This window comes from Poecilia formosa, unplaced genomic scaffold, assembly GCF_000485575.1.
Source record: "Poecilia formosa unplaced genomic scaffold, Poecilia_formosa-5.1.2 Scaffold262, whole genome shotgun sequence".
Classification (NCBI taxonomy): domain Eukaryota; kingdom Metazoa; phylum Chordata; class Actinopteri; order Cyprinodontiformes; family Poeciliidae; genus Poecilia; species Poecilia formosa.
This window is the reverse complement of record NW_006800201.1, coordinates 280,468-302,254: the sequence shown is the minus strand read 5'-3', so window position 1 is coordinate 302,254 and position 21,787 is coordinate 280,468. Positions and strand designations below refer to the sequence as shown.

Below are 21,787 nucleotides of genomic sequence, written 5' to 3'. Positions count from 1 at the left end.
AATTTTACATAGATCTGATAATAAAACAAACCACATTTGACCTTAAAGCTGCAGTAAGTAACTTGAACAAAGATACGTTTATATATATATATATATATATTTGGTATTTAACTGTTAAAACTGTCATCATGTTGTGATGGTATAACATGAGAGAAATATGCTGCTGGAGTTTATGTTCATAACTGGATGAGTTTATGTCAGCATGTGAATGTTTGCATGTGTGACCAGTCTTCGCCTCTTTTGAAACTAATCATGCAAGAACACATCATTTTCTCAACCTTATCTCTGAAAAGTCCTTTGAAAGACTCAAGATGGTGAGAAATGCCTAAACCAGTTTTGCCGCCTCATTCTAACTTGCAGATGGAAACAGAGATACAGAGATTAGAAAAGATGGTTTGTTCATCTCTTTCTGCACTTCTGCTTCTAGAAACACATGAGGAAGTTAGTATGAGTTAGCTGTAAAAACTCTTCTGTTTATGGTGATCAAATGCACATTTGTGCTTGATTGCAAGTCATGTACGGACGAAACGCGGTTCAGTCGAGCCGTTAGTGGCCCTGAACAAAGAAAACTTACTAAACAGGTACAGTGGGACTGGAAATTATTGAAACCCCTTTAAATGTTTTACTCTTTCTTTCATTGCAGCCATTTTCTAAAATCAAAAATGTTAATATTATTTAACATGAATGTACTCAGCATCCCATATACAGAAAAAAAGAAATGTAGAAATTTTAGCAAATGTATATATAAAAAAGAAAAACTGAAATATCACATTACCATGTGATATTTCAGTTTTTCTTTTTTAATAAATTTGCAAACATTTCTAGTTCTTTCTCTCCTGATGGGATACTGAATGTACATTCATGAGACATAATCTAAGCTTTTTTGATTTTATTAAATCAGCAGCAAAACAAGACTTCACTGACAAACTGACTTCACTTCAATCACAGTATTTATTTTTATAAAGATAATAAAGACCTCAGCCTTTCTTAAATAGATGCATTTTATTGTCAAATGTGTTTGATGTCTTTTTTTTTCTTCTTGGTCAAAACTTTGGAAATTTTTACTTTGTTGTGATACGGTCAGGAAATTGTTTCCTAATAACAGAAATAAACATAAAACAGACTGAATGCTGAGCAAAGCTTTATTCTGAAAGGAAAAAAGGAAAATAAAGACATAAAAGGAAAAAATTAAAGTCCAGTAAATACATCATTATTGTGAATAGATTATAAATCAATAACATAATTCTGATAATAACTCTACAGTTTCAATAAGTGTTGGTCAAATAGTCTGGTTTATTCTACACCAACAGCTGTTTGCAACTTACACAAATGTTGTAAAAGTACATCAAGTGTCAGAAAAATATTTATATAAGGCACTTTTTAACACACATTTAAAATGTCAGATTATGAAACAAACTTTAAAAACACACAAAAATGACCTGAATAAATACAAAATACAGTTTTCATCATCATTTCTTGGTCAGTGAAATCAGTTAATCTCTAATTGCTTGGGTTAGATTCAAATAAGCTACATGGACTCAGTTGACTAACAAATACTTAGATATTATTTTAAGAATAAATCTCATGTTCCTGCAAAGCTAAAGTTCATGTAATGAATCATGGGAGCCCCATCTATCTACTCCCTGCCTTTTTAGGCTGGTGGTTGATTATCATCATAACACCACCCAGCAACATTTCCATTGCTCTTACAGTTTACACATCTCATTATATAATTCACTTTATCACAACGAAATATGCTCTGCAGACCGATTGCTCCCCCCAGGTTCCTCAGAGCGACCTGCGGATCCTCTGCAGAATCCTCAGGTCGAATGCCAAGAGGCTTGAATATTTTAGAAAACACAAAGACAGGCTTATATTTTTTATAGCCTTTTAAGAGATCCAGAATATTACCCTTATTCCTGATGTTTGTACATCTCGTAGCACATGGAGAAGCATAGACATAAATAAACAACAGGTCATTTTCTGTATTTCGATTATTGAGTATGGTGTTCAAGTTCTGCAGAGTACGATACTCTGCATGCTCTCCAGGAGCAGCTGTGGCCGCCACAACCCTTGTTCCAGTGTACACCTCAGATTTTAAGATTTTCTTCTGTATTTCGTCGGCAGCATCAGTTACTTGGTTGATATCATACATATTAGTTTCACTGTTGAGTGGGATTCTTACAGCCAGACTGTACATGGGGCCGTTCCTGTCAAAAGAAACAAAGAATAGTTTACTGAACACACAGTTCAAAACCAGAGTCAAATGATATCGAAATCTAATTAGCATTCAAAATATCAGATATAAAGATGTCAGGAAGAAATTCACAAATTCACCAAGCCTGGTTTTGTGTGTTTTTATTAAAACACATTGTAGATGTGGAAAAAAAAAAAAAACAGATCAAAAAATCTTTATGAACAATCTATTTACTGTAGATCAATATTTGGTCCAATCCAATCCCAAACTAGGCAGGTACTTCACAGTTAAACAAGAACTGATATTTAAGGATGTGGATTTAATCAATGGGACTTGATGATCTGTGTAATAAGTTTTATTATTTTTCACACAAAATTTTTTACACAAGAAGACTATACTAATAATTATTTAACCAGAATAAAAAACCTGAGACACAGAAAAAAATGAAGATTTTGACTCTAATTCTACTCTACAACTTACTGTCTCTTAACTCAATGAAAATAAAAACTAGAAATTGTTAGAAACTGATTAAAGACCTGTCAAAAAGTAGCTTGTATTATTTCTGTAGTTTATTATTTAAAATGTAAACTACAGATTAAATGTCACTTCTTTTATGTTAGTTTTAAACTGTTCTGCTGTTTGGATCAACTTAAAATCAGGAATGTTGTAACTTACGCACCATTGACCAAGGCAGCTGAGGAAGAACAAAGACATATTTTAAAAACATCCTTAATTATACCAACTTAAATATCAGAAATCAATTTGCAACCAGTTTTCCTATAAAAATAAAAAAGTTCAACTTACCGATTCAAGATTTGTGGAACTAGATCTTCTAGCAGGGCTTCGTTCACAGGCTCTAAACTGTTTGCAGCAAACAGCAACACGGCCAGAGAAAACATCATCAAGGACAGGCGACCCATCTGGAAACAGTTCAGTTCATTTTCAGTTCAGTGTTTTTAAAACACAAAAGTGAACATTTATCTGAAATAAATGTATCTGCTACATGTACGCTTAGAATATCTACGGCTGATGTTAAATCTTATATTAAATCTCATCCACTTTCAGGATTCTCTGCACATTTGGTTTCAGTATTTTTCCAAACTTGTGGGATCTAATTTGTGCTAAATATCGATTTTGTCTGAAGTTAACAGTTAATAGACTTAAGATGTTAAATCACTCACTGAAAATGTTAAATACTAGGTCTCATAACTTTTGTCATATTTGGAGATACATTTAGTTGAAACCTAACTTACCTAAAGTGTGATAAAGGTTAAAAAAGGCAACTTAGATTTTCAAGGTTTTCAATCTGATCTGTTTTAAATCATCTGTTTTTCACTGTTTCAATATAATAACACAATCACAGCTCATGTAATTATATTTAAGGAGTACTATTATATATAAAGACTATTTTATATATATTACCAGAGGTGAGTAAAGTACCCACAAATTGTACTCGAGTAAGAGTAGCGCTACTTTAACATATTTGTAATTAGGTAAAAGTAAAAAGTAGCCGTCCAAGAAATTACTCAAGTAAGAGTAAAAAAATATTTGGTAAAAAGTCTACTCAAATACTGAATAACGGATCAAAACATAAAAAAATATATATTTTTAAAATGACATCATCAGATGTATCAAAATATGAAGTTAAGTAGAAATTTGGACCAAGATTACAATAATTCATATCAGTAACAAGACCTGCGCATGTTTGGAGGATCAAACAGGGAAACTTACCTTTGTTGTCTCAGGCGTTGATCTGTCAGAAGACAAAAAACACATAAACATTTATTACTAATTTTACCTGTCATGGCTGTTGAGAAGAAAGTAGACATTCTAATAGTCAAACTAAGCCTCTTATTTCTTTTTAAAAACTTTTAGATATTTCATTTTGCAACAAAACAGGACTGAAGTCCAGTTTAGTCTGAAACCAAACGGTGGTGTTCTGTTAAAACTCTTCAAAAACAAATGTCTACCTGACGGCTCCGATGGCTCTTTCCTTCCTCTTTCCTTCACTCTGTGTTTCCACTGAAGAAGCTGAAGCTAAAACTGCAATCATATCAGAAGGATGTTTTACCCTGAAGAGACCTTGGAGTTGTACTGACCCAGACATGAAGCAGTGGAGACACCTGCTGTTCAAGTTCTGCTAAAGAGCAGCTTTGAAATTAATAATCACCTTAATCAGGTGTTTATTTGTCTTTGCATCTGCAAGTTTTTTGTTTCTGTTTTAAAGCCCTGGAGAGTCTAATAATAAAACACAACACAAAATAAATGGTCAAGTTTTGAGCCTGTATTGTAATCTGTTTTTCAGATATATTCCCCAGCCCTCAGTCAAATATAAATATTCCTCATATGTTCTGCTGATGTGTGTGTAAAACTGGAGTGATGCCAACCTGTCCAGCTCTGCCAAGCTCCAGCTCCATCAGGGCGACTGGCCCTCTGTGGTCAGCGTTCCCATGGCTGTCACCGGTTTGGAGGTCCACTCTCCAGGAGAGGCCCCTGAGGGTGGGCTCCCAGCGATGCTGAGCCAACAGGCTCTCCCTCACCCGTACTCGCTGGCTCTTCCAGAAGCGAGAGAGCGCGGCGGCCTGCTCAGCACTCAGCCCGCCGCCACCGTGCCTCTTGGTCTGAGCTGTGAGGAAGGCCTCCAGCTGGGCATGGTCCATGTCTGCCGTGGCAATGGACTTCAGAGCAAGAACAGAGCAAAACGNAACACAAAATAAATGGTCAAGTTTTGAGGGATGAGTTCCTGCAGACCCTGAACAACAAACTAATGTTTAAAAACAATCAAACTTAATTTATTCATTTGTCTCACTATCTTCTTTCCTGAAGTCTTTCCTAATATCATTACTGCTGGTGATGCAGAAGCTTGGAGGCTGAGCTAGAAGAGCAAAGATGGTGGCAAAGACATTTTGGAAGCTGCTGCTTCCTGTAACGACTGGAAGACAATACACTTGATTTGTTTTGAGGTAAAGTCAAGTTAGAGAGATGCATCCTCTTTTCCCAGAGTTATGTAGTAACTACTTGTATTTGAGTAAAATTACTTTAGGGGTATTTTTACTATGCTACACTTTTTATTATACTTTTACTATTTATTTCAGTAGGAAGTAAAGGTAAACATAATTGTATTTATATAGAATATTTTCAGCAACAAGGCAATACAAAGTGCTGCTCTAACTTGAGTAAAATTTCTGGATTCTCTACCCACCGAATGAAAAGCAAACATGTTTCTGTTCAGTTTTTATTTAGCAAAAACGGCGACAGCTGCTAACTGTTCGTAACCAAATCAACAGAAGGCCAGATATGACATAAGAAAAAACTATATCCTGTTAAGTATTCTTCAAAATAAAAGACTTCCGCTCTCCAAAATAAATCATGCTTTGCACTTAAATATGTTTCACTTCACCCTTTTGTAATTGTGTACAATCATGTTAAATTCAGCGAATAATAATAATAATAATAATGCAAATTATACTTAACATATAAGTGTAAGTCACAACAGAATGAAATGTTCTTTCTCTTAATTATTCACAGCTTGTTAAATGACAGGCATTTACAGATGGCTGAATAAACCTAAGGACACGGGTCCAAAGTGCTTTAAAGGAGAGACGGAGCAGGTTGAATTAGGCGCAGTGGTAAGTGCTAAATGGGTTAAAAAAACATATGAAATTACATCCACCAAAAACCCAAAACAGCTAAAGACCCTAAAGATTCCCATAAATAGATGTTTCCCTTTTCAGGCAGATTTAACTGACTATGCAGAAAATATCTTGACTTTGGCTCTTACGCACTTCCTTCAGGTAATGAGTCTTTTTATAAACTTTGCCACACCTGGTGGATTGTAAATCAGGAATTTGGAAACATGATATTCTGATAAACTCGGTGCTGCGTCACGACTTCACCGTTGGCTGGGAATGTGCTGGACAACAGTGATCATGCAGTGGATTAAAAACAAAAATAACTGTGAAAATACAAAGTTTTTGGGACATAAAAATAAGAGCGTAATATTTTTTTCAAAGGTTTCCCATCTTTAATGGGGTGTGTCATGTAATGTGATTGTTTCTCTTCTAGATGAAGCCACAGGAGGAGAAAAAACACGTGAATGATTGAATTGATAAACATATCTAAAATATAAATCCATATTTAACATGGGAAAATGCAAATAGAAACAAAACTCTTACATAAAATCAAATAAAACCTGTATTTATGACAAAATAAGTTCATATGCAAATCTAAAAACCTTTGTGAAGAAATGTCACATTTATAAGTGATAAAACATACATAGAGGCTTGTTTGTTTTCAAAGTTTATGCAAAATAAAATGAGAGAAATATTTTTGTAATATTTTTAGAATTTAATGTGATCAAGACTAGAGGAAAATAAAGTTTTTAAAACGCTTCCTCTTTCTGATGGAACAACATAAAAACTTTCAGAATATCACTAAATCTAAACAAGAACTTCAGGTAGATGAGGAGAAAATCACATTCATGAGACACTGAGTGAGAATGGAGACATTTTTGAAAATAATTTAAATTCATATAGTTTTCTAGTCATTTAATATGATTGCCCACAACTGAAAAAATAAAGCTAAACTAAACTCACTTTTGCATTATCACTGTTATTCCATATCTTATTAGCAATGACTGTGTTTGTCGTGCCAAAGTACGTGAATATATATTGGTGTGGATTATTTAATCTCCTGACTCATACCTTCCTAATGAGATCACTTTAACCTTTGTAACATCTCTGTAAAAGATTTTACACATATAAAAAACTCAATTATATTGAGTTTTTTTATATTTAGTTTTTTATGTATATTTATATACACTTTTTAGAAAAACAAGGAGGTTTTTGAACGTGAAGAGTCAAAAGTTTGCAAGAAAAAAATCAAAAATAAATTTTAGATTCATGTCAGAAATTTTCTTGAGAAACAAGAAAATTTTTGAGTTTGAAAAATAAACAAATTTTCACATTTTGGAAATTTTCTGAGTTTTAAAAGTCAAAAACTTTCAACTTAAAAACTCAGAAATTTTCTTGTTTATTCTAGAAAATTTCTGAAATTATTCTCAAACTTTCAGAGTTGTTTTGTGTACATTTAGTCCTCTATCTACAAGGGCCTCATCATAGCAATGCTTTCATAAGAGGATTCAGAAAAACCCACAAATTAAAATATCTAACCACACATTGAATCACATCTGGAACATAAAACAAAAGCACAGCAGCTGTGGCCGGCCGAGCGAGCAGCTGGTGTCAGTCAGGCCTTTTAGGCAGGCTGTAAACTCTGTTCAGGGGAAATGACACTCTGTGCTCCTTGATCTTTGATACTGTCCAACATCACTGCAACATTTTACAGCCTGTCATAAAAGATGATTGGTGGGAAGGAGGAAGAGGGAAATTGCACACCATCCATAGCGCCTGTGGTTCAGCTGATCAGTTCAGTTCACTGGGAAACACAACCGGACCAAGATGGACGGCGCTGGTTGGAGTCGGACATGCGTCGCTCTAGTTGTCTCTGTTTGGATCCATGTCGTTACTGGAAGTCCCATAGGTGAGTAAAGGTGGAATATGTTCGTCTGTAAGCAGGAAACCAGAGCCTACAGTGTAATAAAGCAGTTTTGTTGTACAAAATCTGAGCCGCTACTCTTTAAAGTTAACTCTTAAGTTAAATTATCCACTCTCAGAGAGCGCTGAAAGGTGTTTGATCAGTTATCATTATGTCTAGAATAAGAAAATGAGCTGTTAGTTTAGTACGCTTCAGCTCTGAAGAGAAGACGTCGCTCCTTATCAGTCGGGTCCATGGTTCAAAATCCACACCCTACACTTCTATTACTGTCTCTGTCATCATTTTCATTTGGTGTAAACCCAAAAACCAAAACCGACAGTCCAACTTCAGGTCCTTCAGAACCGAGAAAGAACAGAAAAATATCTAAATTACACCTTGAGGGAAAACAAAGCTAAATATTTTTTACAAATTCAGGTTCTGTTTTTGTGAGAAACATTGGATAAAAACAAAATAACTTCAAGTGGTTATGGTGTCTTTGGAGTCTGGGATGGTATTGTCTTGATTTTATGATCACAACCAGTTTTATGAATTCATAGACATTTGAAGAAACTCATTATTCTGAGATTTAACAAAAGGGAAAAAAGATATGGTGAGCTTAACTAATCGAAAACAAGAAAGCAGTGTCATTTATTGTCAGTGAGACAGAAACTGCGCTTTTTACAGTGCATGTAAACATCTGGTTTTGTTAATTATAATGCAATTATTGTGCAATGTAAGCTAATGAATTCACGTTAAGATATTGTGCATCAATTGAATAAGTACAGTAATAGTTTATTGTGACAAATGTTAGCTTAAAACCAAGAAGTAGGTTTGGTTGTATAATTAAACCTGTTTTCTTTTGTTTTTAAATTTCAGTTGTGTAGAAAAAAAAAAGAAAAAAGAATGACCTGAAATATTAGTCAAACAATAAACATTTGGCCTGAATACACGGACATATTGTTCAGAAAGCTAACAAATTTTCCTTTCTCCAAACAACGGCGGATGACTTTTCAAGAGTTATTTCGTTTAAGAGTTTCACCTTTTCCCGAATCTTTTTCCATTTAAAATGTCAGCTCAATAAGTGCATGATGTCGAAGTAAAACAGTTTTCGAAGGATCGTTGGATTTCATCCATCCATCCGTGGATGTTCGTGATCTTCTTCTTTCCCATTTGAATGTAGCATGTTGACAATGTCGCCACCTGCTGGTGAAGCAAGATGATTACTCCATTTTAGATTGGAATCTTAAATGAAGCCTCATTAAAATTTTACCCAAAATTTTGGGTAAAATTTTGGGTAATGTATGTATTGTAAGTTTCAATACATACAGAAACTTGTATTTACTACCCAAATTTGTAACAGACTACGGTTTACTAAAAAAAAAAAAAAAGAAGTATTCTAGTAAAAATATCAGGTCTTTTACACAGTAACTTTTTATATGCAGAATCATGTTTATTATCGCTGTCAGTGCCTTTATTGTTCTTAGTTTTATGGTTTATTTTATTTATTTACGACTCTTAGTATATCTTGTACGTGTTTTATGAGGGACCTTGACAACTCAGTTTTGTATTTTTATTAGGGCTGGGCGTTTAAATATTGATAATGTAAATTCCAATGTGAATGTTGGTATCGGATCTATTTTACTCTGAGAAGATTGATACTTTTGTTAACAGTTTCTCTTCCATATGTCCAACAAATTACTGAGATGTCATCCCAGAGTTTATGCCAGTGCATGCAGAAATTAAAGTGCCAAATATCAAGAGCTTACTTTTTAAGTTTGAGAGAAGGATTTTATATGTTTCTAATGTTTGCACTTAACACTTTCTTTTAAAAAAACAATCTGTTTAATCCTCCCGTAAGCACAGTTTTATTATTATCTATTCAGGCAGCTGAAAAAAAAATATTACTGGAACTCAAAAATATACACTTATGAAAAGATATATATTTCAAACCTGTAATATGAATAAGTCTAAATACCAGATATTGAAGAGAAAAAGTATTTCTATGTATATTAAATACAGATTTTAGTTAGAGACTCAGTTATTCTAATAAAAAGTTGTGTGTAGAAGATAATTGTTGAATTATGTTGTTTCAACATACTACTACTACATACTTCTAACTACTTCGGTTAGTTATTTAGCTAACTGAAGTAAAATAACCACCACATTATTCAATTAAAGTTACATTTTAAAAGTAGCACTACTTCAACATATTTTACTGAAGCTAAAAGTAAGCGTAAAAAAGTTTTTTGGTAAAAACACAAGAACTGATTAACTAATCAAAACATCAGTCAATTAATATCTAAAAATTACATAATCAGATTGATCAAAATGTAAAGTTATGACGAAATGTATTGTTTATATATATTTATTTTTAAGGACCAAAATAAAAATAATTCATATAAATAACAAAATCAGGCAAAAGAAAAAAATTATTTATTTATTTCAATATAAAACTTATGGTTCTAATAAAAACTGCAGGTGTGTGTCCGGTAATTCTTCTTGATGAAAACAGGCTTGTTCTTCATTCAGTGAAGTTAAACACATTGGGTAAAGCAGCGATGCTTCATAATACAATTGAAAAGTACAGCATAGTTAAAATACTCCTATTAGGACATTTATTCCAAAAAGTTACTCAAGCAAATATAAATGAGTAAATGTAGCTAGTAACTCTGAGAATTAGATCATTATTATTGGATTGACATCAGTATTTCCAGTAATTTATAGGCCTTTAGTAGCACATATGATATGACAATGAAGAATCTTGAATCTGTGCAATATTAGCAATTTTTCCTCTCCGAACTTTGGTGGAAAAACCTGAATGATCTCATTCTGCAGATTTCCTTAAAGTTATTTATGTTTCTGCAGGTAGCACCACCATAACCTGTGGTTCAGCGTCTGCCACTGTAAATCTGGGTGCAGTGGATGAAGGATATTCAGGTAAGATGATAAAAACACTAATTTAATTCTGATTAAAATAGTTAAATTAAGACTGACTTCCTCTGTTGAGTATGCCTTTTCTCTGTCATGTTGCAGAAACATATCATTTATTGGTAGCTGGATTTAATGAATTCATGAGGAAATTTAGTTTACCGGATAATTTTTTTGCTGCTGCAGGTGATGTGGAGCTGGTGTCCGGTATCCCAGCTGGTACTACCGTGAAGCTGAAGGGAGACCCTTTTGAGTCGCACCTTCAGTTTCTGGAGTTGAACTTCACAGTAGGGGAAACCACAGCGACTGTTCGCACCAAGAAGCCGCTCGACGCCGACGTCGTAGTCTCTGACGTAAGCTCCCCCACTTTACTGTACCTGAAATTGTTTGCTGAATATTTAATGCAGTTTTTGTTTCTTCACTGAAATGTCCAACTTCATTTATGCTGCAGCAGAACTAACATCCTCTGTGTTTCTGTGTTGCAGGTTGATAGAGTCCTGTACTATAGCTTAGTGTGCAACGATGATTTGTCGGTGGGTGAAATTCCACAATTATGGAGCAAACATGACAAACTCATTGATTAACAACTAAAACGCGTCACTTTGTTTTTATTTTTACAGTACAAAAACTCCCGCAGGCTGATAATCAATGATATCAATGACAACAGTCCAGTATTTGATGAGAAGTTTTATTCTAAATCTATTTTAGAGGTAAGTCAATCTGTTGGAAAGGAATGTAAACTTTTCATACATCTAAGAATCAGGTGATTAACAGAAATATTATTGATGGTGATAAAAAAAATTCAGTGTTGTCAAAATAAATCTCCAACTTTATGACTTCATGCTTCAGCCTTTCTCAAATAAATGAGAAAGCAGCCGATTTATCTCTCCTCGCTTTCTCTCTCTGTCTTGTCTTCCTTTTTTCATACCAGGATTAAACAGTTTAGCATATTTTTAAAACATGCTGCCTTAAAGAAATCCAAAAATAACTTCCTGGAAGTTTCTTTCTGTTAAAAGGAATTATTTCTTTCCACAGTGGCCATTTGCATGCTCTGGATGATGAGTATCACTGCAAAAACACAAAATCTTACCAAGTATTTTTGGTCTAGTTTCTAGAACAAATATCTCAACAAAAGTAGCTGAGAAGTAACTTTTCAGCAAGAAATTGTAGCTTGTTTTAAGTAAATAATTCCTTAATATTGTTTTTAAAAAGTACTAGTTCCACTAGTTTCATGTATAGTAAGATATTTTTGCCATCTGCCAGTGGAACGAGTCCTTTTTAAATTAATATCTTTGCTATAACGTTAGTTTTGTCATATTTCAAGCGTACTAAGATATTTAACGAAAAACTTGATAACTTGGTTAGTGGGTTTACTTCAATAGAAAGAAGTTTTTTAATCTGTCTGTAGTTGGAAAGAAATGACTATTTTTCTGTCCATAAGGTGGACAGAAAAATACTGTTTATCAAGTATTAAAGAGACAGAAAACATTTCATACTAAACAGATTGGATTATTCAAAAGTTTACAAAACTTTCCCTCATTTTTGTCCATCTTGGCCTCAAATAATTCAGCTTAATTAAAGACCAGATCTGAGACTTTTTTCATTTTGTGCTGCAGCCTTTCTTATCTTTCAATCAGGTTGTTGCTGTTTTTTATATCTAAAATCTCATTCATAAGCTTAATCTGTTTAGATTTTGGAGACTAAATGAATGGTTGTGTTTTTTTGGTGCACAGTGATGATGGTGTGTCGTTCTGTTGTTTTGCAGATTCACACTGTGAACACGGAGGTTCTGCGAGTGAGAGCTAGAGACGCAGACAGCACACCTGCGTTCAACCTCCTGACATACACCTATGTAAGAACTCTGAAAGTTAAATAACAATAATTATTTAAGTCGACTACTCTCTATGAGTAAGAAAAGTAGGTGGTGATGTTGACACCAACTGTGCTACATCAATCTTAGCTGCACAAATGTAATTGTTTGACTTTGTTAATGTCGGGTTGATCTCTGATGACCTCTGGAAATGTTTTATTAAAATCTAATGTAACAAATTAACATTTTTGCTGCACAAACGTTGACACTAACTTCTTGGCAATAATCAGTATTTTCTCCATTATGTGTTAGCCCTATATGGACCTAAAAAACATGCTTTTTACTACCAAATCATTGTATTTTCCATTCTAATTTTATGATAATTAAGCCCATTAAGTGTATTAAAAGTTTAGCATTTTTTGGTTTTCTACAAATGTTCTGTATATCACTGACTATTGATGCCATTGTTCTCCTTCTAGACTCCAGTAACACCAGACTTTTCCTTATCAAACTCCGGGGCGTTTATGTTAATCAGACCTCTGAACTACAACGTTGTACCAAAGTACAATTTTATCGTCACTGCCACGGTAAGAAAACACAGAAACAAACTATATTTATACACTCTGATTTATTTAACTCTTATAATGAATATATCATCCCTTTCTTTGTTGTTCCTGTTGCAGGACAGCGGCGGAAAGAATGATACAACTTCAGTTGAGATCGTTGTAGAAGACTTTGACAACTTAAATCCCTTTTTCAGCCACAGTCTCTACCAGGCTGTTGTTCCAGAGAACCAGGTGAGGCTCATTTAGTGGTTATGTGAGTTTTACCTCATTGTTTGGATGTAAAGCAGAAATTTATTTCAAACTGACAGAGTTGTTGTGAAGAACAGACTGACTGTGTTTCAGGACGGGGATCTCAGTGAAATACGACCAGAACCAATAAAGGCCCAAGATGGAGACACTGGGATCAACAGGACGATAACATACAGCATCACTTCAGGTACAGAAAACCTGCTGTGGTAAAACTGTCAGTTCAGACATGTTTACCATAGAACAGGAGCACATTAATCAGTCATATAAATCTAAAATATGTATGTCTGTTCAGTCTCTCCTGCCGATTACCAAGCAAACTTCAACATCAACGCCGACACCGGAGTTCTGACTGTGGTGACGTCGTTTGACAGGGAGGAAATGGACAGCAGTGAAATCTCTGTCAGCATCAAGGTATTATCATTTATTCCCAGGTAGAAAATGAAGAAAACTCCAACATCATTAACGATATTATGAGAGCACAGAGGAAGTTTACATACACCAAAGAAAAAGACACAAATAAACTTTCTGAAGTTAAATCAGACCAAACTTCTCTTGTTTTAGCTCAGTTATAATTGCCAAAATTATTTCTATTTTCTAAATTCCATAATAATAAGAGGAATAATATGTCATATATTTATTATTTATTAATGTCTCTAAAATCAGACATTTATGTACATTTCTGCTGCATTTGAACTCTGAAATAATCTGGCAGTAGAACGCAGATTATTTCACTTAAACAAGACATGTTTCCTATTTCATAAGTGAAATAATCTGTAATTAAACTTGTACTTTTTCATCAATATTAAGAAATTATATACTTAAAAGAAGCTCCTGTATCTTGCTGAAAAGCTATTTGAGTTAAGTTAGTTTTGTCTTATTTCAATTGTACTAAGATATTTGCACTCGTAACTTGAACAAAATTACTTGGTGAGATTTTGTGTTTTTGCAGTGTGTAAACTTCTGCTTTTAACTGTATATATTAGGGAAACACCAACAAAAGAATTTGGGCCGATATTATATTGCTATTTTAACCAATAAGCGATATTTACCGATATTATATAAATCTTTTTCTACTGTTTTGACACCTCTGGGGAAAGAAAGCTACCAGAAACAGACTGGAACAAGATGGAAATAGATATCAGTTGTTTATATCAGCCCAGTTTTATTTATGTCCCAATACCGATATGTTAAAAAAAATAACTAATATTGGCTGATACCGATGTTGGTGTCGATATATTGTGCATCCCAAGTTAATAAAGATATATCACTAGTTCAGAAAGCCATGACATGGACTCACTGTAGCGTTGAGCTCAGCCTGTATGAAATATGATTGTGTGTCTGCAGGCGGCCCAGAGAGACGACCCTCTGAAGACCGCCGATGCCGTCGTGTCCGTCACGGTGCAAGATGTGAACGACAACGCTCCAGAGTTTGATCAGTCGAGTTACAACATCTCCCTTCTGGAAAACTCCCCCGCTAACACCGTCGTGTTCAAAGCTGTCGTCACCGATAAGGACCAGGTGGACTTTCCTGACACAACAACTGGGTTTTACTCTTACGTTCATGCAAAGTTTATTATTTCATTTCTCTTCTGTTCTGTTCTTGTCAATCGTTCCACAGGGAGGATTCGTGGGAACCCTGCAAATCCTCCCAGAATCAACCTCCTTCTCCATCAGCCCTGACGGGACGGTCCGAGTCATAAACCCTGAGGTTCTGGACCGAGAGGTCACCGAGACATTCGTATTCCAGGTGAAGAGAATTTTATCCTAATTACACTGCAAAAACACATAATCTTACTAGGTATTTTTGTCTAGTTTCTAGTGCAAATATCTTAGTGCATATTAAATTTTACAAAACTAACTTACATGGAACTTTTCAGCAAGATATAGGAGCTGCTTTAAGTCAATAATTTTAGTAATGTAAATTAAAAAATACTACTTCCAATGGCAGATTATTTCACTTACAACATGGAAAAAATATCTTGTTCCGAGTGAAATAATCTGCCAGTGTAACCGGCACTTTTGATCAATAGCGATTATTTATTTAAAAAATCTCCCACTTCACTTCTTGCTGAAAAGTTACTTGTGAGTTAGTTTTGTCTTGTTTAAAATGTACTAAGGAGGACTGGACAATATGGCTGAAACACATACCATATTTCATATCAGTTGATATCGATAATTATTGATTTGATTTTCTTATTAAATATCTGAAATACTGCCAAACTTGTGGCGTGACTCTTCCTGTTTTATCTCAGTTTCCTCCCGTGCTGTTGTACTAAGTTTCTCTTTTCACTCATGTCATTGTTTTTTATTTTTAAGCAATTATGAGGATCAGTGGTGAAACCTGAAACTGCTGCTGCACAAGTTACTCGACAGGTTGTTGCTAGGTAACCAAAGAGCGAGTGAGTTGCTAGGTAACCAAAGAGCGAGTGAGTTGCTAGGTAACCAAAGAGCGAGTGAGTTGATTCCACCTTACTTGCCACGGGAGGTTGAGCAGCTAAAGCATTTCCTTTGCCTACATCCCCCAGAATGCTTTGCGGTTCAGGATCAGAGTTCAGTGAAATTATATCTTCTGACATTGATCATGTATTTGTCTCTATATATATTGTATATATTGCCCTGCCCTACTACTAAAATAATTGCACTATAAACCAGACAATAATACTTAAGATTTAGAAACCCTAAATTGTGGCGTTTATTTTTAGCTCGTGAGCAGGGTGAATACAATGCATCTGTATGATTTTTTTCCAATTTGAAGATTGAAGCGAAGGAGACAGAAGTTCCCAATCAAATTACAACAGCTCAAGTCACCGTTAGCCTCCTGGATGAGAACGACAACAGCCCGGCGTTCACCAGCAGCATGTATGAAGGACAGGTGTTTAAAAATCAGACAGTAGGAAACCTGGTTGTCAAGGTGAGGAAGGGAAACAGCTCACACATTTAATTTAATAATCACAAATATTAGCTGAACATTTGATAAATTACACACTGATGAGTTTGTTGTTGACTCTACAGGTTGAGGCAGAGGATCCAGACGATGGAAAGAACGGGGAGATCCAATACTCCATTACATTCGGGAACAATGATGGATACTTCTCCATCAATGCTAGCACCGGAGAGATCAGTCTGGCTAATCTCATTCCTCTGAAGGAAAACCAAGTGCTGGAGTTCCCTCTCTACATCACCGCCAGAGACGGTAAATCATTAATGTTTTCTGGAGCATCCTGTAATAATTACCTTTAGAAACTAAGAAAAATTCACCTTTTTTCTAGAAAATGTTTTAAAATTATCTCGAAATTTCTGATTTTTTTTTATTTTTATGGAAATGTACCCTTATTTTTATTTTTTTTACAATGGCCCTAATACTCCATTGTGTTTCAGTGTGTACATGTGAGACGCATCTTTTTTGAAATGGTGTAACCCACATGCGCCACCCACTGGCCTGGCATACCTACTACAGCGCTTCTGTTATGCTGCAGTCTACCGAGTGGCCACATTTTTTTCTTAAACGAGTCTTAGAGAGAAAATAAAGTAGAGAGACGAGAAAAAGAGATCTTAGGGCTAAAAAGAAAAACCTGAAACACAATCACTAATCTGAAACCCAGTTCTAATTAACAAATAATAATAATGATCCAAGATTACAGAGAAATAAACTAAGACCAGATCTAAGTAAACAATAAAGACATTATTACACAGATTAAACTAAAAGTTAATCAGATTATAACACAGAGCTCAGAGCAACAGCTGTAACTATTCAGCAGGAATCAAAACATTGTCCTATAATAGTTATATAAAGTTTATTTATCCTTCAAACTCTATCTTTCAGCACATATACCTCGTCTACTTTAACATCTTATCCAATTTATGGAGGTTATAAAACTATTATTGCAGCTAGTTGTAAATCATGTGACCGTAGATTTATGAAACGTTTATTTCTGGGTCAGAACGCTTCCTGATAACAGGAAGATTTTCTGTCTCCCTGCGTTTGGTTACTTTAAAAATCTATTCGCTCAGAACAGGCATGACGGTAAAAACTGAATCACAGTTACATTTCTGCCCTCTTCTCCTTCAGGAGGTACCATATCCCGTTCCACATCAGCACAGGCGATCATTCGCGCTCCAGGTAACTCGAAACCTCAGTTTCTACAGGAACTCTACCAAGGCGCCGTAGAAGAGGAGCAGGAACCAGGAGCTCTGGTTGTGAAGGTAAGATAAATACAGCTGGAAAAGTATAAAACCATTTCACTCAGAATAACACAAAACATTCACTAAACTACTGGCTATTCGGGTCCAAAAAGTGGCGACAACGTTGCTCGGACAAAAGTAGTTTCCTTTGTCCTGACCCTCCACTCACTCTCAGACTTGGTCACGCCCCTTAGCGTTTCCTGACTCCGCCCACTTTGGCGACATTTTCCAAAATTTGTCTGGGGGTGGAGTTATGCTTGTCACTGCAGCGAGGGAGGGTATTTTATTTCTTTTTTGCATTTCATTGTAATCATGTAAATAGCATATGATTAAATCAGAATAAAAAGAAATAAACATTAAAATATGGTTTAACTGGATTTTTACGACGCTGCATTATTACCACAGCAGATAGAAAAAAAGGGAGTAAATTTCTGCCAAAAAATCATTTTCTGGAGAAAAAATACAAGGAAATTTCTTAGTTTGAAATGTCAAAAATTTTCCATAAAAAAGTAAATTAATGCATCATTTTCCTTCTGCTTCACATTTATGCTCTAATATCACATAAAATCTCAACAAAATACATCAAATTTCATGATGAAAACATCAATACTCATGATGAAATATTATGAGTATTTTTGCAGGTTTTTTGCATTTTGCAAAAGTAAAATCCGTTTAGCCTCCTAAATGTTTCCTCGTTGGTTTCAGGTGAACTTCCTCGCGATTTCTTCTGAGCCTGTGACCCTTCAAGTTACAACAGAAGCTGATAAGTTCTCCATCTCCAACACTGGTGAAGTCACAACCACAGTGAAGCTTGACCACGACGACGGCCCACACAACTACTCAGTGGGAATCTCCATCAGCGACGGCGTCACCACTGACACGGCGGTCGTTGAGGTTCAGGTCACTGACATCAACGACAACAGCCCTGTTTTCGCCTCCAGTTCTGTCTCAAAGTCTGTCCCAGAGGACACAGAGGTGGGATCCAACATTACTGAAGTCGCAGCCACAGACAAAGACAGCGGCTTCAACCAGGAGATCAGATACTCCCTGAGAGGAGGGGATGGGCGGTTCTTCATCGACCCAGTGTCCGGGATGGTGAGCCTGGCTGCTGCGCTCGACAGGGAGACCACAGCGGCGTACGAGCTGCTGGTGGTGGCTGAAGATCAGGGTCGCCCTGCCAGGTCCGCCACCGCCACGCTGGCGATCCAAGTAACCGACGTCAACGACAACACCCCGAGGTTCTCACAGCCGGAGTATCAGGTGGAAGTGTCCGAAACCGAGGCAGTGGGAACGAGCCTCCTGACGCTGTCGGCTGAAGATCCGGACGAAGGAGCGAATGGGAGAGTCACTTACAGCATCTCCGAGCAGAGTCCATCATCTGAGCCGGCGGTTTTTCAGCTGGATGCCTCCAGCGGGATCCTGAGTCTCGTCCAACCTCTGAACTACAGCGAGGTCAAAGAGTTCACCCTGAGCGTTCAGGCGTCGGATGGCGGATCGCCCTCGCTGGTCGGAAATGGATCTGTGGTGGTGAAGGTGAAGGACGTCAACAACAACCCTCCAAAGTTCAGCAAAGAGCGCTACGATGTGGCGATCTCTGAGAATCTGGCCAGCGGCGCATCCATCCTCACTTTGGAGGTCACTGACGTAGATGAGGTGAGGTCAGAGGTCGGGAGAGTCCCCACAAACTGTACTCAAGTACCAGTAGCACGACTTCAACATATTTTTACTTGAGTAAAAGTAAAAAGTCGTTTTCCAAGAAATTATTAAGAGTAAGGGTAAAAAGAGTGATCAATTTACCAATTACTTCATATTTAAAAATTACATCACCAAATGAACCAAAATATAAAGTTAAGTGGAAATTTTGATATTTTATGGACCAAAATGATAATAATTCATATAAGTAACAAAAAATAACAAAATCAAGCAAAAGATCAGTTTCATTCAATGGAAAACATGAAAATTTAACAAAAACTGCAGGTGTGTTTCTGTGTCTGGTGGGTTTTTGGTTAAAACATGTTTGTTTTTCATTCAGTGGGTTGAAAATCCAGACATTTACTCAGGCATGAGTAGAAATACTTCACAATTAAAGGGGTCGGCAACATTTACAACTCTAAAAACTATTTTACCTTCAGTCCATGTTAAAAAAAAACAAATAATTTTTTTTCTTTTATTATTATTATTACTAAAGAAAACAAACTTCAACTGCTTTGAAAATGATGAATTGTTTCCATAAAAGGAATAAATGTTTTCTTAAATTTTAAAACATTTCTTTAAAAATAAATCCCACGTACTTTACAACCTAATAGTAAAAAAAAAAAGGAAGAAAATATTCACTACATAATAGATACATCTAAGAAAGGTATTTATTTATTACCTTTATATTTTTAAATATTGCTCAGTGCTTTACTCTTGTCCATCTTTTATTTATTTAACAAACGTTTCTTCCTGTGCAGGTCGGATTCTCCAATGGTCACTTTGTTTACACCAGTGATACTTTTGACATAAACAATCAAGGAGTCGTTTCACTAAAGAAAGACTCGACTCTGGACAGAGAGACGAAGGACAGCTACATGCTACAGGTAAGCAGGTATCGTTCTGTACAACGTGATTATATTTTATGCTTTGGTTTTGCTGTTTGTGTCGTGGATGACAAACTTCTGAGTATTTCTATCAAATTTTCAACTTTTCAAACTCAGAAATCGTCAGATTATTCTCAACATTTCTGAGTTTTTTGGTAAAAATTTACTCCTCTTTTTTATATATAATAGCCCTAATACACAATTTTACACCAACTCCATACATCTACCATCTAATCTACGTTACCATGAAGTTTAGATGAAGTGTCTTTTTTTTGTTGTAGCGTTTTTCCACGTCCAAGAGAACATTGACGTAATTTTCCACATGATATCTGAGTTGATTGCAACAGGACATAAACAACGGTTAGAGGTCAACGTTTCCCCGCCCCGTTTGGATGAAGAACAACGAAATGTTTATCACAGACGGCTGTATATCCGTAAAGTGCTTGGCTGCTGATAAACATAAAATTAAATATTTACAAGTCAACATATCTCAGCAGCGCAAACTGTTTTTCCAAATCTTTGGAGCAAAAATAGGTCACAGTAAATTTTAGAGTGAGATATAAGGACGTCAAATCACGCTAGAAATTATTGGGATAAATGATAAAATTGTCATTTTGAGACCATTTTCAAGTAATATAATAATAATTGCATAATAATGTGAGCTCATCCACTCAAAGATCCAAAACACTGGAACAGGAAAACATTTAAAAATCCAAAATAACCAACAAAACTGCAGACTAACTACTTCGTATCGGGTGTCAAATGTTTGCAGCGTTTCTCAAAATGGCGGCTTTTCAACGATATCAAATGGAGCATTTCTTTGTTGTCCAAATGGAAATGATTTTAATTTATCGTGTGGTTAATTGATTTATTGTTTATTGTGCTCTAAGCTGTAAATCCTTCCTGTTTCAGGTTGTAGCTGTGGATCAGCCCACCGACGGCCTGAGCGCCACGGCTCAGCTCAACATCACCGTCCTGGACTATAACGACAACAGCCCTCAGTTCCCCAACATCCCTTACCCCTTGGAGATCCCAGAGGGAGAATATTCAGCCGAAAACCCCGGAGAAATTTTCACCATCCAGCCCACAGACGCAGATATCGGTCTGAACGGGGAGGTCACCCTCTCACTCAGTCCAGCTCACCCCATTTTCAGCTTCAGAGAGGTGAGCCTCAGATCTAGTGGAGTAAAACCAGCATCTTTATCTTCCCTAATAGCGAACAGCCAGAGAGTTTTGCTTTGTGGATCTTGAAGTCATGTTTGTTTTGCAGGATGGGATGCTGTTGGTTGTTGGTTCCTTGGATCGGGAAAAAACGGAAACGTACAACCTGGTTCTGAAGGCTTCAGACAAAGGCAGCCCACAGAGAGAGGTGAGACAAAGCTGCAGCTAACCTTTTTATTTCCCTTTAAATGTCTTTAGTATTTAGTTTTATAACAGAGAATAATAGGAATAATTCAGAGAATTCATTAAATCTAATAGTACTTAAAGGTGACTTATTATGCCTCCTTGAACAGGGTGGGATTGGTATATACAAAACATGTTTATGACTTTTTTTGCTTACAATCTTCCTTAAATTATGAGATTTAATCTGATCAGTTCTGGCTCCTATCAGAATGAGTCATTTTATGGCGTCTTGTCACTTTAAATCCAGACAAGCTGCTTCTGGCCACACCCACTAACTCAACATTTACACTTGCACATAAAAATGGCTGCAAACAGATGCGTAAATATGCAACCGTAC

The 21,787-nt window shown here is 35.8% G+C and overlaps 3 protein-coding genes across 3 annotated transcripts in view; 1 reads left to right on the top strand and 2 right to left on the bottom strand.

The window, feature by feature from the left end:
• Positions 1-1,402: 1,402 nt before the first annotated feature.
• On the bottom strand, positions 1,403-4,289 carry LOC103150755 (uncharacterized). Its single transcript, XM_007570487.2, has 5 exons — positions 4,168-4,289; positions 3,929-3,950; positions 3,002-3,117; positions 2,877-2,891; positions 1,403-2,210 (listed from the first exon to the last, which is right to left on the bottom strand). Exons 1-5 carry the CDS (start codon positions 4,248-4,250, stop codon positions 1,652-1,654), a joined length of 795 nt encoding a protein of 264 aa, XP_007570549.2. The 5' UTR covers positions 4,251-4,289; the 3' UTR covers positions 1,403-1,651.
• Positions 4,290-4,524: 235 nt separating this feature from the next.
• On the bottom strand, positions 4,525-4,878 carry LOC103150784 (COMM domain-containing protein 1). Its single transcript, XM_016680907.1, has one exon. It carries the CDS (start codon positions 4,855-4,857, stop codon positions 4,540-4,542), a length of 318 nt encoding a protein of 105 aa, XP_016536393.1. The 5' UTR covers positions 4,858-4,878; the 3' UTR covers positions 4,525-4,539.
• Positions 4,879-7,272: 2,394 nt separating this feature from the next.
• Positions 7,273-21,787, top strand: part of LOC103150754 (cadherin-23-like) — a 24,697-nt gene continuing 10,182 nt past the window's right edge. The window contains exons 1-19 of the mRNA XM_016680905.1: positions 7,273-7,738; positions 10,598-10,669; positions 10,847-11,013; positions 11,146-11,193; positions 11,281-11,370; positions 12,426-12,512; positions 12,950-13,057; positions 13,154-13,267; positions 13,379-13,472; positions 13,578-13,696; positions 14,630-14,803; positions 14,904-15,032; positions 16,041-16,196; positions 16,298-16,478; positions 17,355-17,488; positions 18,173-19,120; positions 19,921-20,046; positions 20,959-21,210; positions 21,317-21,415. Of these exons, the coding sequence (XP_016536391.1) occupies positions 7,657-7,738; positions 10,598-10,669; positions 10,847-11,013; positions 11,146-11,193; positions 11,281-11,370; positions 12,426-12,512; positions 12,950-13,057; positions 13,154-13,267; positions 13,379-13,472; positions 13,578-13,696; positions 14,630-14,803; positions 14,904-15,032; positions 16,041-16,196; positions 16,298-16,478; positions 17,355-17,488; positions 18,173-19,120; positions 19,921-20,046; positions 20,959-21,210; positions 21,317-21,415 (3,180 nt within the window). The 5' untranslated portion in view covers positions 7,273-7,656. The remainder of the gene's footprint in view (positions 7,739-10,597; positions 10,670-10,846; positions 11,014-11,145; positions 11,194-11,280; positions 11,371-12,425; positions 12,513-12,949; positions 13,058-13,153; positions 13,268-13,378; positions 13,473-13,577; positions 13,697-14,629; positions 14,804-14,903; positions 15,033-16,040; positions 16,197-16,297; positions 16,479-17,354; positions 17,489-18,172; positions 19,121-19,920; positions 20,047-20,958; positions 21,211-21,316; positions 21,416-21,787) is intronic.